We start from the raw sequence: 16,836 nt of genomic DNA on the forward strand, positions 1-16,836 counted from the left end.
TTGCTGTCTCCTTCTCTCCTGCTGTCTCACTCTCTCCGTATTTCTTGCTCTCACCCTTTCCCTCTCTCTCACTGCCTCCTTTTCTCTCTTGCTGCCTTTGTGTCTCTTGTGGCCCTCCCCCCCTCTCTCACTGGCCTCCCTCTCTCTCTCTCTCTCGCGTGTGGCCCTTCCCCTGCCCCCTCTCGCATGTGGCCCACCCCCCACTCTCGCGTGGCCCATCCCCCACGCCCTCTCTCACATGGCCCTTCCCCCGCACCCTCTCTCGCGTGGCCCTCTCCCCCTCTCCCTCACATGGCCCTCCCCCCCCTCTCCCTCACGTGCCCCCCCCTCGCTTGCCCCTTCCCCCGCTGCCTCTTTCGCGTGGCCCTCCCCCCCTCTCTCTCGCGTGGCCCTATCCCCCTCTCTCTCGCGTGGCCCTCCCCCACTCTCTCTCGCATGGCCCTCCCCCACTCTCTCTCGCGTGGCCCTCCCCCCCTCTCTCTCGCATGGCCCTCCCCCACTCTCTCTCACGTGGCCCTCCCCCCCTCTCTCTCGCGTGGCCCTCCCCCACTCTCTCTCGCGTGGCCCTCCCCCACTCTCTCTCGAGTGGCCCTCCCCCCCTCTCTCTCGCGTGGCCCTCCCCCACTCTCTCTCGCATGGCCCTCCCCCACTCTCTCTCGCGTGGCCCTCCCCCACTCTCTCTCGAGTGGCCCTCCCCCCCTCTCTCTCGCGTGGCCCTCCCCCACTCTCTCTCGCATGGCCCTCCCCCACTCTCTCTCGCGTGGCCCTCCCCCACTCTCTCTCGAGTGGCCCTCCCCCACTCTCTCTCGAGTGGCCCTCCCCCCCTCTCTCTCGCGTGGCCCTCCCCCACTCTCTCTCGAGTGGCCCTCCCCCACTCTCTCTCGCGTGGCCCTCCCCCACTCTCTCTTGCATGGCCCTCCCCCACTCTCTCTCGAGTGGCCCTCCCCCACTCTCTCTCGCGTGGCCCTCCCCCACTCTCTCTTGCATGGCCCTCCCCCACTCTCTCTCACGTGGCCCTCCCCCACTCTCTCTCGAGTGGCCCTCCCCCACTCTCTCTCGCGTGGCCCTCCCCCACTCTCTCTTGCATGGCCCTCCCCCACTCTCTCTCGAGTGGCCCTCCCCCACTCTCTCTCGCGTGGCCCTCCCCCACTCTCTCTTGCATGGCCCTCCCCCACTCTCTCTCACGTGGCCCTCCCCCACTCTCTCTCGAGTGGCCCTCCCCCCCCCTCTCTTGCAGCCTCCCCCTCTCCCCTCGCGCGACCTCCCCACCGCTTGTGCAGCCTCCCCCCAACAACCCACCCCACTCCTCTCTCTCTCGTGGTACGGTGGCACGCTGGTTAGCACTGCTGCCTCACAGCGCCAGGGACCTGGGTTCGATTCCTGGTTTGGGTCACTGTCTATGCAGAGTCTGCACGTTCTCCCCGTATCTGCATGGGATTCCTCCGTGTGCTCCAGTTTCCTCCCGCAGTCCGAAAGACGTGCTGGTTAGGGGGATTGGCCGTGGTAAATTGCCCCTTTGTGTCCCCGAAATGGTGCCGGAGTGTGGCAACTAGGGGATTTTTACAGTCACTTCACTGCAGTGTTAATGCAAGCCTACTTGTGACACTAATAAATAAACTTTTAAAATCTTGCAGCGTAATTGCTGGGGGTTTGTTCCAAACATGGGAGAGTGTCAGACCGGTGTGGCGAGAGGGGGGATAATCACAGAATGAAAGGGAGGAAGGGACTCAGTGAAAACGGATTTGAGGTAGAATTCACTCCCTCCGAGACTGGAGAATTCTTTACCCCAGAAACCTCTGTGAGGGGGAATACTCAGAGATCGCCAATGACTGCGATCGAGAAGTGTTTGATTTATTATTGTCACGTGTACCAGGATACAGTGAAAAGTACTGTTTCTTGCGCACTACACAGACAAAGCATACCGTTCATAGAGTACAGAGGGGAAAAGAAAAAGGATTTGATTTGATTTATTATTGTCACGTGTATTGAGATACAGTGAAAAGTATTGTTTCTTGCGTTCTATACAGACAAAGCATACTGTTCATAGAGAAGGAAAGGAGAGAGTGCAGAATGTAGTGTTACAGTCACAGCAAGGGTGGAGAGAAAGATCAGCTTATTAAGGGACAATTTAGCACGGCCAATCCACCCTAACCTACACATATTTGGACACTAAGGGACAATTTAGCATGGCCAATCCACCCTAACCTGCACATCTTTGGACACTAAGGGGCAATTAGCATGGCCAATCCACCCTAACCTGCACATCTTTAGACACTAAGGGGCAATTTAGCATGGCCAATCCCCTAATCTGCACATCTTTGGACACTAAGGGACAATTTAGCACGGCCAATCCACCCTAACCTACACATCTTTGGACACTAAGGGACAATTTAGCACGGCCAATCCCCCCTAACCTACACATCTTTGGATGCTAAGGGACAATTTAACATGGCCAATTCCCTTAACCAGCATGGCTTTCAGACTGTGGGAGGAAACTGGAGCAGTGGGAAAATGGGCCGATTCCACACAGACAGTGACCCGAGCTGGGAATGGAAACCAGGTCCCTGGTGCTGTGAGACAGCAGTGCTAACCCACTGTGCCACAGTGCAGCCCGTATCTGGCTGGGTTCAGTTCAGTTTCTTTTGAAAAGATGGTTGAAGATGGAGGGGAGAGGTGATGATGGAAAGGTGTTGAATTCAATTCGGCTCCAGGGGCCCTAAGGTGTCAAATTGGGAAGATGTCGGGGTAACAGGATTGGGAATAGCGAAGACAAACAGTGATAAGCAAGTGTATAAATGGTTTGAAAGAGAGTTTTCTTTTCCTATTTCTTTGATGAGGTTCTTGTTAAAGTTGCTCTCCTTTTTCAGGAATATCGCGCAAAATCCCCTTCAAGAAAATGGATTGTGTCAAGGTTTTTTTAATCGCGTTCGTTATTGCTATGGTACCCCTCGGGATTTGTGAGTATCTTCTTCATTGTGTTTACAGTGTGTCTCCCACAGTGCGGCGCTCCCTCAGCACCGACCCTCCCACAGTGCGGCGCTCCCTCAGCACCGACCCTCCCGCAGTGCGGCGCTCCCTCAGCACCGACCCTCCCACAGTGCGGCGCTCCCTCAGCACCGACCCTCCCACAGTGCAGCCCTCCCTCAGCACCGACCCTCCCACAGTGCGCCACTCCCTCATCACTGACCCTCCCACAGTGCGGCGCTCCCTCAGCACTGACCCTCCCACAGTGCGCCACTCCCTCATCACTGACCCTCCCACAGTGCGGCCCTCCCTCAGCACTGACCCTCCCACAGTGCGGCGCTCCCTCAGCACCGACCCTCCCACAGTGCGGCGCTCCCTCAGCACCGACCCTCCCCACAGTGCGGCGCTCCCTCAGCACCGACCCTCCCACAGTGCGGCGCTCCCTCAGCACCGACCCTCCCCACAGTGCGGCGCTCCCTCAGCACCGACCCTCCCCACAGTGCGGCGCTCCCTCAGCACCGACCCTCCCACAGTGCGGCGCTCCCTCAGCACCGACCCTCCCACAGTGCGGCGCTCCCTCAGCACCGACCCTCCCCACAGTGCTCTAACCCATTGAGTGGTCCGGAAAAGCATTGGCCGGTTTTGCTTCAAGTGGGTGAGTTCAGAAGGGAGCGGCAGTGAACAATGGAGGGTTTGTGACGGTGAGATGGAGGGTGGGAGAGAATCAGATGGGGAACAAAGAAAACCACAGCACAGGAACAGGCTCTTCGGCCCTCCAAGCCTGCACCGACCATGCTGTCCGTCTGAACTAAACCCCCTACCCTTCCGGGGACCATATCCGTCTATTCCCACCCTATTCATGGATTTTTCCAGATGCCCCCTAAAACTCACTACTGTATCTGCTTCCACTACTGGCAGCGAGTTCCAGGCACCCACCACCTTCTGTGTAAAAAATCTACCTCATACATCTCCTTTAAACCTTGCCCCTCGCAACTTAAACCTCTACCCCCCTACATAAAACAGAAGAGTGTGGAAGGGTGTGAGGCCTGAGGTGGAGGGACATTAGGAGTGGTAGGAAGTGAGGGAATTGGACGCAGGTGGTGAGAGGGTGCGGAGGAGGCAGTGTGGGATATTGAGGGTGATTGAATGGATAGGAAGTGAGGGAATTGGGTGCAGGAAGGGAGAGGGATGTAGATGAGGGAGTGAGAGATATTGAGGGTGCTGGAAGCGGGGAAGAGAGACAGAGAGAATTTGGTGTAAGGAGAGGGAATGGAGGAGACAATGAGGGATTTGGAGGGGGCGAGTGGGGGAACTCTGGGGGATATATTTGTCCCCCGTAGTTGACAGTCATTGGGGAAGACCCCCCCCCCCCCCCCCCCGAGTTATTCTCCAACACGCAACCATCTCCTCTGGGAGTGAGGGTGCGCTGTAACGCTCAAGCACCTGTAACGTGGGTCACTCAGAATCACCACCAAACCCAACACTGACCTTGAACTTTACCCTCTGAACTCTAGACTTGATCTGTCAACAGCTCCAATACAACAGTCTACAGGCAAACTACAGGCAATTGGAAGAAGCATACGACAGTCTACAGGCAAACTACAGCCACTTGGAAGAAAGACACAACAGTCTACAGGCAAACTACAGCCAATTGGAAGAAGGACACAGCAGTCTGCAGGCAAGCTACAGACAATCGGAGGAAGCATACAGTAGTCTACTGGCAAAGTACAGCCACTTGGAAGAAAGACACAACAGTCTACAGGCAAACTACAGCCAATTTGAAGAAAGACGCAACAGTCTACAGGCAAACTACAGGCAATTGGAAGAAGCATACGACGGTCTACAGGCAAAGTACAGGCAATTGGAAGAAGCATACAACAGTCTACAGGCAAACTACAGGCAATTGGAAGAAGCATACGACAGTCTACAGGCAAACTACAGCCACTTGGAAGAAAGACACAACAGTCTACAGGCAAACTACAGCCAATTGGAAGAAGGACACAGCAGTCTGCAGGCAAGCTACAGACAATCGGAGGAAGCATACAGTAGTCTACTGGCAAAGTACAGCCACTTGGAAGAAAGACACAACAGTCTACAGGCAAACTACAGCCAATTTGAAGAAAGACGCAACAGTCTACAGGCAAACTACAGGCAATTGGAAGAAGCATACGACGGTCTACAGGCAAACTACAGGCAATTGGAAGAAGCATACAACAGTCTACAGGCAAACTACAGGCAATTGGAAGAAGCATACAACAGTCTACAGGCAAACTACAGGCAATTGGAAGAAGGACACAACAGTCTACAGGAAAACTACAGCCAATTGGAAGAAGCATACAACAGTCTACAGGCAAACTACAGGCAATTGGAAGAAGGACACAACAGTCTACAGGAAAACTACAGCCAATTGGAACATGATAACAGCCGTCAAGCCAAGAGCTATGACCAGTTATTGTTCAGGACCCGTGAATTATTGAACAGCCTCGTTGATGGTAAGTGTGAGATGAGAGTTGGGTGGTGTTTAGGTCTCCCGAACCCAAGGCTTATCCATGTGGGTAAGCCACCATCTTGAACCTGCTGCAGTTCCCGTATGTGTGTGTGTGTGTGTGTGTGTGTGTGTGTGTGTGTGTGTGTGTGTGTGTGTGTGTGTGTGTGTGATTAAGAATCTGACTCACTGTATTACCGCTCGACGATTAACTCAGCCAACACTCTGGGGACCCCGGGTTCACTGGGAGACGGTGGAATTTGAATTCAATAAAAAACATCTAGAATTAAGAATCTTCTGATGACTCCTTGTCGATTGTCGGAAAACCCATCTGGTTCCCTTTCTGGAAGGAAATCTGCCGTCCTTACCCTGGTCTGGCCCACATCTGACTCTGATGTGGTTGATTCTCAACTGCCCCCCAAGGGCAACTAGGGATGGGCAATAAATGTTGGCCCAGCCAGCGACGCCCGTGTCCCATCCCTGAATAAAAAATACAGCGCTGTTAGGGAGGGAGTTCCAGGATTGTGATTGGACATCAGTCCTTTTTTTTTTGCCCTCCCCTCTCTCTCTCTTTTCCCTTCTTCTCCCACCCCCACCCTCCACCCGCCCCCCTCCTCCTCACCCTCACATTTACACACAGAGCCACATTAATACCTGCTCTGCGCCGTCAACAATTGCCCCGCTTGTACTTTTCATTGACGTGATTAAACACTTGTTGTCCAACGAGGGGCATACACACGGTGGGTCGTACTGGGGCTGCTCTTGGATGTTTCGAGAGTAGCCTAGTGCTTCACATCGTTAGTGTACGTTTAAACTGGACCAACTGACGGGCAACATGACAGCTCAGTGACTATCACTGTTTGCTGTGCAGACACATGGATTTGGGCCGGTGTCTGTGGGAGTTTGCGCATTCTCCCCGTGCTTGCGTGGGTTTTCTCCAGGTGCTCCGGTTTCCTCCCACACCCCAAAGATGTGCTCTTAGGCTGATTGGTGTAACAAATTGTCCCTAAATTACTTTCCCCTCAATCTGGTTTCCAATGTGGAGTGCCATAAACATAGACACGGGTCACGGGTGGAAGAGGGAACTCACAATGTTAAAATGGTGGCGTGGGCTCGTTGGGCCGAAGGGCCTGTTTCCCGTGCTGTGTTGTTCTTTGTTCTTTGATCAGTCAGTCCCTCTGTGTGTGTGTGGTGTAGGTACACCCACAGCGCTGTTAGGGAGGGAGTTCCAGGATTGTTATTGGACATCAGTCAGCCCCCGTGTGTGGCGTAGGTACACCCACGGTGCTGTTAGGGAGGGAATTCCCGGATTGTTACTGGACATCAGTCAGTCCCCATGTGCGGACTATGAGGAGAGATTGAATAGACTGGGTCTGTACTCGTTGGAGTTTAGAAGGCTGAGGGGGGATCTTATAGAGACGTATAAGATAATGAAGGGGATGGATAGGGTAGAGGTAGAGAGATTCTTCCCACTTAGAAAAGAAACTAGAACTAGAGGGCACAGCCTCAAAATAAGGGGGTGGGGGGGTGCAGTTTAGATCAGAGTTGAGGAGGAACTTCTTCACTCAAAGGGTGGTGAATCTCTAGAATTCTCTGCCCATTGAAGTGGTGGAGGCTGCCTCGCTAAATATATTTAAGACACGGGTAGATAGATTTCTGATAGACAGGGGAATTAAGGGGAGAAAGCGGGAAAGTGGAACTGATCCACTTCAGATCAGCCATGATCTTATTGAATGGCGGGGCAGGCTCGAAGGGCTAGATGGCCGACTCCTGCTCCTATTTCTTATGTTCTTATTGTCCATCCCTAGTTGCCCTTGGAGGGCAGTTCAGAGTAAACCACATTGCTGTGGCTCTGGAGTCAGATGTGGGCCAGACCAGGGTAAGGACGGCAGATTTCCTTCCCTAAAGGGAACCAGATGGGTTTTTCCAACAATCGACAAGGAGTCATCAGTAGATTCTTAATTCTAGATTTTTGTATTGAATTCAAATTCCATCATCTGCCGTGAGTGGGATTCGAACCAGGTATCCCAGAGCGTTGGCTGAGTTGGCATTCTCTCTTCCACCTTCTTCCATCGGGAAAAAGATACAAGTCTGAAGGCACGTACCAACCGACTCAAGAAGCTTCTTCCCTGCTGCTGTCAGACTTTTGAATGGACCGACCTGATATCAAGCTGATCGTTTTCTACATCCTCGCTGTGACTGTAACTGGGGAAGCGATGGCTATTAATCCAGAGAGAATGTCCAGGGTACGTGGGGGTGTCCTTAAATATACCGGCTGCTTTTCCCCGAGGCAGCGGGAAGTGTAGACAGAGTCAATGGATGGGAGGCTGGTTTGTGTGATGGATTGGGGGCTACATTCACCACCCTTTTGTAGTTCCTTGCGGTCTTGTGCAGAGCAGGAGCCCAGACCGAGCTGTGATACAACCAGAAAGGATGCTTTCTATGGGGCATCTGTAAAAGTTGGTCACGGTGCTGTGTTGGGGAGGACGGGATGGTGCTGTTCTGGATCCAGGGTTGCAGTGGAGGTTAAACCATCTTGTTTGCCCTGATTGCAGATGACATCAAAAGCAGGTGCCCCCCGGGCTGGGTAAAATTCAGCAAGACCTGTTACTACTTCTCAACGGAGTCGAACGACTGGTATAGTGCCAACAACTCCTGCACAGCTCATAATAGCACTCTCGCCATAGTGACCACCAAGAGCCAGCAGGTAGGCAGGGGGGGCAGGAGGGAAAGTGGGGGGGGGGGAGGGGGTCAGCGTAAAGACTCTCAGGCTGATCTGAGGTTCTACCCTTCCTCAGTCAGAAGGGGATGCGGGAAATGAGGGCACTGCACTGTGGGAGGGTTGGTGCTGAGGGAGCACCGCACTGTGGGGAGGGTCGGTGCTGAGGGAGCGCCGCACTGCGGGAGGGTCGGTGCTGAGGGAGCACCGCACTGTGGGAGGGTCGGTGCTGAGGGAGCACCGCACTGTGGGAGGGTCGGTGCTGAGGGAGCGCCGCACTGTGGGAGGGTCGGTGCTGAGGGAGCGCCGCACTGTGGGAGGGTCGGTGCTGAGGGAGTGCCGCACTGTGGGAGGGTTGGTGCTGAGGGAGTCCCGCACTGTGGGAGGGTCGGTGCTGAGGGAGCCCCGCACTGTGGGGAGGGTCGGTGCTGAGGGAGCGCCGCACTGTGGGAGGGTCGGTGCTGAGGGAGTGCCGCACTGTGGGAGGGTCGGTGCTGAGGGAGTGCCGCACTGTGGGAGGGTCGGTGCTGAGGGAGCCCCGCACTGTGGGAGGGTCGGTGCTGAGGGAGCGCCGCACTGTGGGAGGGTTGGTGCTGAGGGAGTCCCGCACTGTGGGGAGGGTCGGTGCTGAGGGAGCGCCGCACTGTGGGAGGGTCGGTGCTGAGGGAGTGCCACACTGTGGAAGGGTCAGTGCTGAGGGAGCGCCGCACTGTGGAAGGGTCAGTGCTGAGGGAGCACCTCACTGCGGGAGGGACAGTGCTGAGGGAGCGCCGCACTGTGGGAGGGTCAGTGCTGAGGGAGCGCCGCACTGTGGAGGGGTCAGTGCTGAGGCAGGGCCGCACTGTGGGAGGGTCGGTGCTGAGGGAGCGCCGCACTGTGGGAGGGTCAGTGCTGAGGGAGCGCTGAGATACAGGAGTGTGTGTGAGACAGAGTGGGGGAGGTTCGATAAACTTCCTTGATGATTACCTCAGGATGGTAGGAGGCACCTGGAGTTCTGGTGATGGGCTGGCTTACATTGCTGATGTTCTCACTCCATTTCAAACTGCCCCACACTTATATTCTCTTGTTTTCCAGGACTTCATTGCTAAACACGACCTTGAGATCCGCTGGATTGGGTTAACTGACTTTGACCAAGCTGGTGTCTACATCTGGGTGAATGGCAAGCCGTTGGGGACGGGGTAAGTACCCTCTGGCCCACAGCGAGGGCAGGGCAGGTCCCAGGATTCATCAGTGACCTACAGGACTCACCACATCCACCCCGACACCATTCCCCGCAGCAAAAGGATGGATAATATATCACAATCTCCCCACTCAGAGACACCTCGGAGCTATCCATGGCTGTTGTGAACTCACACGGTCCTTTGTTTAAACCGTGGTGTTGAAACCTGCCCTGATGTTATCTACATTCTGTCACTGCCTTGGGCTTCATTAAATAGCCCATCATTTATTCCCCCATCCCTAATTGCCCCCTCGAGAAGGGGGTGGGATGGCTGCCACCTTGAACCCGCTGCAGTCCCCGTGCGTGTGTGGTGTAGGTACACCCACTGTGTCGTTAGGGAGGGAGCTCCAGGATTTTGAAACCAGCCACAGTGAAGGAACGGCCGATATATTTCCAAGTCAGGTTGGGGAGTGCTCGGGGGGGGGGAACTTGCAGGCGGTGGGTGTTCCCCTCACGTCTGCTGCTCCCCACCCCTTCTCCCCGAGTCACTGTCTGTGTGGAGTATGCACATTCTCCCCATGTCTGCGTGGGTTTCCTCCCACAATCTGCTGGTTCAGTGACTTGGCTGTGCTAAATTCTCCCTCAGTGTAACCCGAACAGGCGCTGGAGTGTGTGGCGACTAGGGGATTTTCACAGTAACTTCATTGCAATGTTAATGTAAGCCCACTTGTAACTAATAATTAAACTTTAATATAAGCCAACTTGTGATACTAATAAATAAAAATTAAAACTTGGAGGTGGTGGGTTTGGAAGGTGCTGTGGAAGGAGCCTTGGCGAGTCGCTGCGGGGGCATCTTGTAGACAGTACGCACACTGCCGCTGTGCATCGGTGGTGGAGGGAGTGAATGTCGAAGGTGGGGGTTAGCATGTCGATCAAGAGGGGGGAGGGGCTGTTTTGTCCTGAATGGTGTCGAGCTTCTCGAGTGTTGTTGGGAGTTGCACCCATCCAGGCGAGTAGAGAGTGTCCCATCACACTCCTGACCTGTGTCCTTGCGGATGGTAGGACAGGCTATGTCTGGGGGTGGTGGGGGGGCAGGGAGGGGGAACTAGGTACCGAGGGGAGTCAGGAGGTGAGTTACTGTCTGCAGGATTCCCAGCCTCTGAACTGGCTCCATGATTAGTTTCTCCTTATCTCATTCTGCATGTGGCTCCCACGATCTTTTATGGTTTCCTGTTCTAGTCCTAGTAATCAGTCAACAAAGAACAACCCAGCACGGGAAACAGGCCCTTCGGCCCAACGAGCCCACGCCGCCACATTTTCCTACACCTCCCCTGCCCCGTGTGTATGTGAATGGTACCCCTAATGTAGCCAGATTCAGGGGAGAATAGTGTAGGGTCAATTTGTTACAACAATCAGCCTAAGAGCACATCTTTGGGGTGTGGGAGGAAACCGGAGCACCCAGAGGAAACCCACGCAACCACAGGGAGAATGCGCAAACTCCCACAGACACTGGCCCAAATCCATGTATCTGCACAGCCAAAGTGATAGTCACTGAGCTGTTGTGGTGCCTGTCTGCTGGTCCAGGATTAAGCATACACAACAACACGAAGTACTAGGCCACTCTCGGAACCTCCAAGAGCAGCACACGCACGACCCACCGTATGCATGCCCCTCGTTTGACAACAAGGTGGACCGACACCTGTGGATTAAAAAGACAAAACATTAACATGTAATATTACATTTCCAGTGTCGTCCCGAGGCTCTGACCCTTTTTAATACCATCTACTATATCCCTCCATCCCTGTTTCGCTCATGTGCCTATCTAAGTAAACCTTAAACAAGTCCAATGTGCCTGCCTCCACCACCTTACTTGGTAGCGTGTTCCATACCCCCACGACCCTCTGCGTGAAAAACCTTCCTCTAGTATCCAAATTATACTTCTCCCCCCTCACCCTTAGATTGTGACCTCTCGTAATAGTTGTCCCCAGTCTAGGGAAAAGCCTGCCACTGTTGACTCTATCTATTCCCTTCATTATTTTATACACCTCTATCAGATCCCCCCTTAATCTCCGTCTTTCTAAGGAGAAGAGCCCCAGTTTCTCCAACCTTTCCTCGTAACTCAGTCCTTCCATGCCAGGCAACATCCTGGTAAACCTCCTCTGCACTCTCTCCAGGGTCTCCACGTCCTTCCGGTAGTAAGGTGACCAGTACTCCAAATGTGGCCTAACCAACGTTCTGTACAACTGAAGCATTAGACGACAGCTCTTATACTCTATACCCCTTCCTATAAAGGCTAGCATTCCATAAGCTTTCTTCACAACCTTCTCTACCTGTGTTGACACCTTCAGAGACTTGTGCACCTGCACTCCCAGGTCCCTCTGTATTTCTATACTCTTAATTGGTCTACCTTTTATCATGTAACTCCTCCCTGCATTATTCCTTCCAAAATACATCACCTCGCATTTGTCAGGATTAAATTCCATCTGCCATCTATCTGCCCAGTATACCAACCTATCTATATCCTGCTGTGTCACCTGACAGTCCTCCTCAGTATCTGCCAATCCTGCCATCTTGGTGTCATCCGCAAACTTGCTGATCACACCACGTATGCCCTCTTCCAAGTCGTTTATGTATACTACAAAGAGGAGAGGTCCCAGTACTGAGCCCTGCGGCACACCGACCTCCAGCCAGAAAAGGATCCTTCCACTACTACTCTCTGTCTCCTATTGCCCAGCCAGTTTTCAGTCCATCTAGCTACCTGTCCTTGTATCCCATGTGCCTTAACTTTTTCTACCAGCCTACCATGAGGGACTTTGTCAAACGCCTTGCTGAAATCCATATAGATGACATCAACGGCTCGCCCATCGTCAACCGTTTTTGTCACCTCCTCAAAAAATTCTATCAGATTCGTAAGGCAAGACCTCCCCTGAACAAAGCCATGTTGCGTATCCCTAATCAGATCGCAACGCTCCAAATGCTCATATGTCCTATCCCTAAGAATTTTTTCCAATAATTTTCCTACCACCAATGTCAAACTCACTGGTCTATAATTACCAGGGTTATCCCTACTACTCTTTTTAAACAGTGGTACCACATTAGCTACCCTCCAGTCCTCTGGCACCTCACCTATGTCCAAAGAAGAGACAAAGATTTGCGTCAGAGGCCCAGCAATTTCATCTTTCACCTCCCTAAGCAGCCTGGGATAAATACCATCAGGCCCCGGAGCTTTATCCGTTTTTATGCTACCTAAAAACCTTAGCACTTCCTCCCTCGTAATGGATATTTCCTTCAAATGATCTACAGCTCCCTCCAAGACATTACACAACACCAAACCCCTCTTCTTCATGAATACCGACGCAAAGTATTCATTCAGGATCTCCCCCATTCCCTCAGACTCGATACATAGCTCCCCTCCTTTGTCCCTAAGAGGACCAATTGTCCCTCTAACCACTCTCTTGTTCCTAATATAAGAGTAAAATGCCTTTGGATTTTCCTTAATCCTATCAGCCAAAGCCATTTCATGCCCTCTTTTCGCCCTTCTAACTCCCCTTTTTAGCTCCCTCCTACTCTCTCTATATTTCTCCAGCGCACTCTCCGTTCCCAGTTGTTTCGACCTAACATACGCCTCCCTCTTCTTCCTGACCAAGTCTTCGATACCCCCTGTAATCCACGGCTCTCTAATCCTGCCTTTCCCATCCTTCCTCTTTGCCGGCACATGCCTTTCCTGCAACATTATCAGTTTGCCCTTGAAAGCCTCCCACTTAACAACGGTGGACTTGCCAGCTAACAACCCCTCCCAATCAGTGTCCTTCAGCTCCCTCCTAATCCAGCTATAGCTCGCCTTCCCCCAGTTCAGCACCCTCCCCTTCGGACGGCACTCATCCCTTTCCATTTTTATCCTAAAGTAGACGGACTTGTGATCACTGTTAGCCACATGTTCGCCTACTGCAACCTCAACCACCTGCCCCGGCTCATTACCCAACACTAAATCCAGTATAGCCCCCTCCCTAGTCGGGATAGTTACGTACTTTGGTAGGAATAATGGTAGGAAGGACTATTACTTGCATGGCGAAAAACTGCAGCAGGCGACGGTGCAGAGGGACCTCGGGGTCCTTGTGCATGAGTCGCAAAAATCCAGCCTGCAGGTGCAGCAGGTGGTCAGGAAGGCGAATGGGATGCTGGCCTTCATAGCGAGGGGGATTGAATATAAAAGTAGGGAGGTCTTGCTGCAGCTGTATAGGGCATTGGTGAGGCCGCAGCTGGAGTACTGTGTGCAGTTTTGGTCGCCGCACTTACGCAAGGATATTTTGGCATTGGAGGGAGTGCAGAGGAGGTTTACTAGGCTGATACCGGAGTTGAGGGGGTTGAGCTATGAGGAGAGGCTGAATAAACTGGGCTTGTATTCGTTAGAGTTTAGAAGAATGAGGGGAGATCTCATTGAGACGTATAAGATGATGAATGGGATGGATAGGATAGAGGTGGAGAGACTCTTCCCGCTCAGAAAGGACAGTAGGACTAGGGGGCACAGCCTCAAGATAAAGGGGGGGGCCGTTTAGAACGGAGTTGAGGAGGAACTTCTTCACTCAAAGGGTGGTGAATCTCTGGAATTCTCTGCCCGTTGAAGTGGTGGAGGCTGCCTCGCTAAATATATTTAAGACGCGGGTTGATGGGTTTTTGATAAGCGAGGGGATTAAGGGTTATGGGGAGAGGGCGGGAATGTGGAACTGAGCCACGACAGATCAGCCATGATCTTATTGAATGGCGGGGCAGGCTCGAAGGGCTAGATGGCCTATTCCTGCTCCTATTTCTTATGTTCTTATGTACTGCTCCAAGGACCCTTCCAACACACATTTTACAAATTCCTCCCCATCCGTACCTCCAGCTCTAGGCACCTTCCAATCCACTCCAGGAAGATTAAAGTCACCCACTACAACCACCTTATTCTTTCTGCACCTATCTAAAATGCCTCTGCAAATACCTTCCTCCACTGACCTCGAGCTGTTGGGTGGCCTATAGTATATATACCCCTAGCATCGTAATCTCTCCCTTTTTATTCCTCAACTCCACCCACAGCGACTCAATCCCTAACTCCTCCATATTGTCCTCCCTCTGCACTGCTGTGATGTGCTCCTTTACTAACAACGCCACCCCACCACCTCTGTTCAACCCTCCTCTGTCACACCTAAAACACTTATACCCAGGAACATTCAGCTGCCAGTCCTGCCCTTCCTTTAACCACGTCTCCGTTACTGCCACCACATCTAAATTCCTCACAAACATCAAGGCCCTAAGCCCATCCGTTTTACCCGTCACACTCCTCGCATTGAAGCAGACGCAGTCCAACCCACCAGGGCCACTCAGAACCTCCTTCTCCCTGATAATTTTCCTTTCACCCAAACCTACCCGATCACCCAACTCCCTCCCGACCCCAGTGTCTAATGAGCTATCAGTCTCATCCCCACCCCGCCTCCCTATTAGTTTAAACCCTGCCTAAACACTCCAGCTAACCTCCTTGCTAAGACATTTGTCCCACTCCCATTCAAATTCTCCCTATCCCTCCTGTACAGGTGCCCTTCTCGCACAAATACTTCCCAGTGGTCTACAAAAGTAAAGCCCTCTACCTTGCACCAATCCCTCAACCATGCATTCAGCTGCATGATCTCGTTATTCCTAGCCCTGCTGGTACTAGGCAGCAGCCCAGAGAATGCCACCCTGGAGGTCCTGCTCTTCAGTTTGGACCCCAACTCCCTAAATTGCCTGCGTACATCTGCCCTATTCTGCCTTCCTACGTCCCTCTCCCCTGCGTGTATTATTACCTCTGCCTGGGTCCCCTCCCCTTTCAAAATTCCCTCTATCCTCTCCGTTATGTCCTGTACCCCTGCTCCAGGGAGGCAGACCACCATCCTGGAGTCACGCACAGAACCTCCTGTCAATTCCTTTGACCCTCCCATCCCCTACCACTATCACATTGCCAGCCCCCTTCCGTCCCTCTGAGTCATTCTGACCCTCCTGTCTATCCTTTTGTACCCCTGTCGATGAATTCTGGGGGGCCACTGGGGTGGTCTGTGGACCAGGACTATTCTTCTTCTTCCTCTTCTTCCGCTTAACAATTGTCCACCCATCCTGCTCCTCAGCCCCTGGGACCTCCACTTGTTCATGGTTCCTAGCCATTAACTCCTCATTCTCCCTGACCAGAAACGCATCCTCTAAACGCCCCTCTAGTTGCCTGACCCGGGCCCTCAAACGCTGCAGCTCCAAACACTTGACGCAGATGTGGGCCTTCGGGAGACGTGATGCCTCCAAGAACTCCCACATGTGGCACCTAACACAGCTTATGCTCCTCCCCATAGCCCCTGCCATGTCCCAACCTCCCTTGGGTTTGTATGTGCCGAAACGCAAGCCGGAAAAGATAGAAACTGCAACTCACCTTCTCTAAGCCTGCTCTCACCTAAGCCCAGCGAGCCAAAGCCCTTATAACTCTCACTCAGCTCCCCACTCACTCCGCTGCCCGCTCCCGACGCTGCCCGCTGTCTATCACTACCTTCTTTTTATACCCCCCGCTCCCCCTTCCCGACTATCCCCTCGCCTAACTTCCGGTATGGAAGTAAAAAGCACAGACAGAAACCCCGCGAACCGGAAGTGCAGTCAGAAAGCGTTTTAAAGTAAATCCAACACTCACCAAGGCCACCAGGTACACTGCTCCGGAGAACAATGAGCCTGCCACAGTTAGATTGTTTATACAGAGCGTTAGCACTGCTGCCTCACAGCGCCAGGGAACTGGGTTCAGTTCCCGGCTTGGGTCACTGTGTGGAGTCTGCATGTTCTCTCCCACTGTGTCTGCGTGGGTTTCCTCCGGGTGATCCGGTTTCCTCTCAGTCCGAAAGATGTGTAGGTTAGGGTGGATTGGCCATGCTAAATTGCCCCTTAGTGTCCAAAGATGTGTAGGTTAGGGTGGATTGGCCATGCTAAATTGCCCCTTAGTGTCCAAAGATGTGTAGGTTAGGGGGGATTGGCCGTGCTAAATTGTCCCTTGGTGTCCAGTGTAATGGGGTTCCAGGGATTCTGGCCATATTATTTAGCGCCAAGAGAGATCATTGGGCCCTGGGGAGGGGTTTGCAATACAGAGCAAGTTCGGGAGGGGAAAGAGGAGGATTGATTGGCCGGGAAAGGATCTCGACGTTTCCCACGCCAGCGACTTGTTGACTTGTTGCTTTCTCCCGGCAGGTTTTGGGCAAGGGGGGAGCCGAATAACCAGGGCGTGGAACAGTGCGTCACCAAAGGGGCAAAACAGCATCCCTACAAATGGAACGATGATCTCTGTTCTAAACAACACTGCTGGATTTGTCAAATGAGTTCATCTGAGTACCTGGCACAGCAATTTGGACTGGGCACATTGTTTCATTAATAAGCCTGTGAATTCTTCTATTGAAGAAACGCTTTGAACTCTCTACTCCCCAGTGTCGCTGTTACAACACCGTCACTTCCTGTTTTCACATTCTTGTCTTCAGA

General features: G+C 53.0%; 1 protein-coding gene across 1 annotated transcript; it reads left to right on the top strand.

The window, feature by feature from the left end:
• Positions 1-2,660: 2,660 nt before the first annotated feature.
• On the top strand, positions 2,661-9,350 carry LOC145339261 (uncharacterized). Its single transcript, XM_080183669.1, has 5 exons — positions 2,661-2,673; positions 2,868-2,941; positions 4,496-5,456; positions 8,005-8,156; positions 9,243-9,350. The coding sequence occupies exons 1-5, from the start codon at positions 2,661-2,663 to the stop codon at positions 9,348-9,350; spliced, it is 1,308 nt and encodes a 435-aa protein (XP_080039795.1).
• The last annotated feature ends 7,486 nt before the right edge of the window (positions 9,351-16,836 follow it).

The sequence above is a fragment of the Carcharhinus amblyrhynchos genome, unplaced genomic scaffold, assembly GCF_965287045.1.
Source record: "Carcharhinus amblyrhynchos unplaced genomic scaffold, sCarAmb.v2.hapA chromosome_363, whole genome shotgun sequence".
Lineage (NCBI taxonomy): Eukaryota > Metazoa > Chordata > Chondrichthyes > Carcharhiniformes > Carcharhinidae > Carcharhinus > Carcharhinus amblyrhynchos.

Bases quoted from the DNA above. Each gene is read 5' to 3' on its own strand.
- LOC145339261 (XM_080183669.1), top strand. The intron at 5,457-8,004 runs GTAAGTGTGAGA...CCCTGATTGCAG, and splicing joins ATTGAACAGCCTCGTTGATG to ATGACATCAAAAGCAGGTGC. The intron at 8,157-9,242 runs GTAGGCAGGGGG...CTTGTTTTCCAG, and splicing joins TGACCACCAAGAGCCAGCAG to GACTTCATTGCTAAACACGA.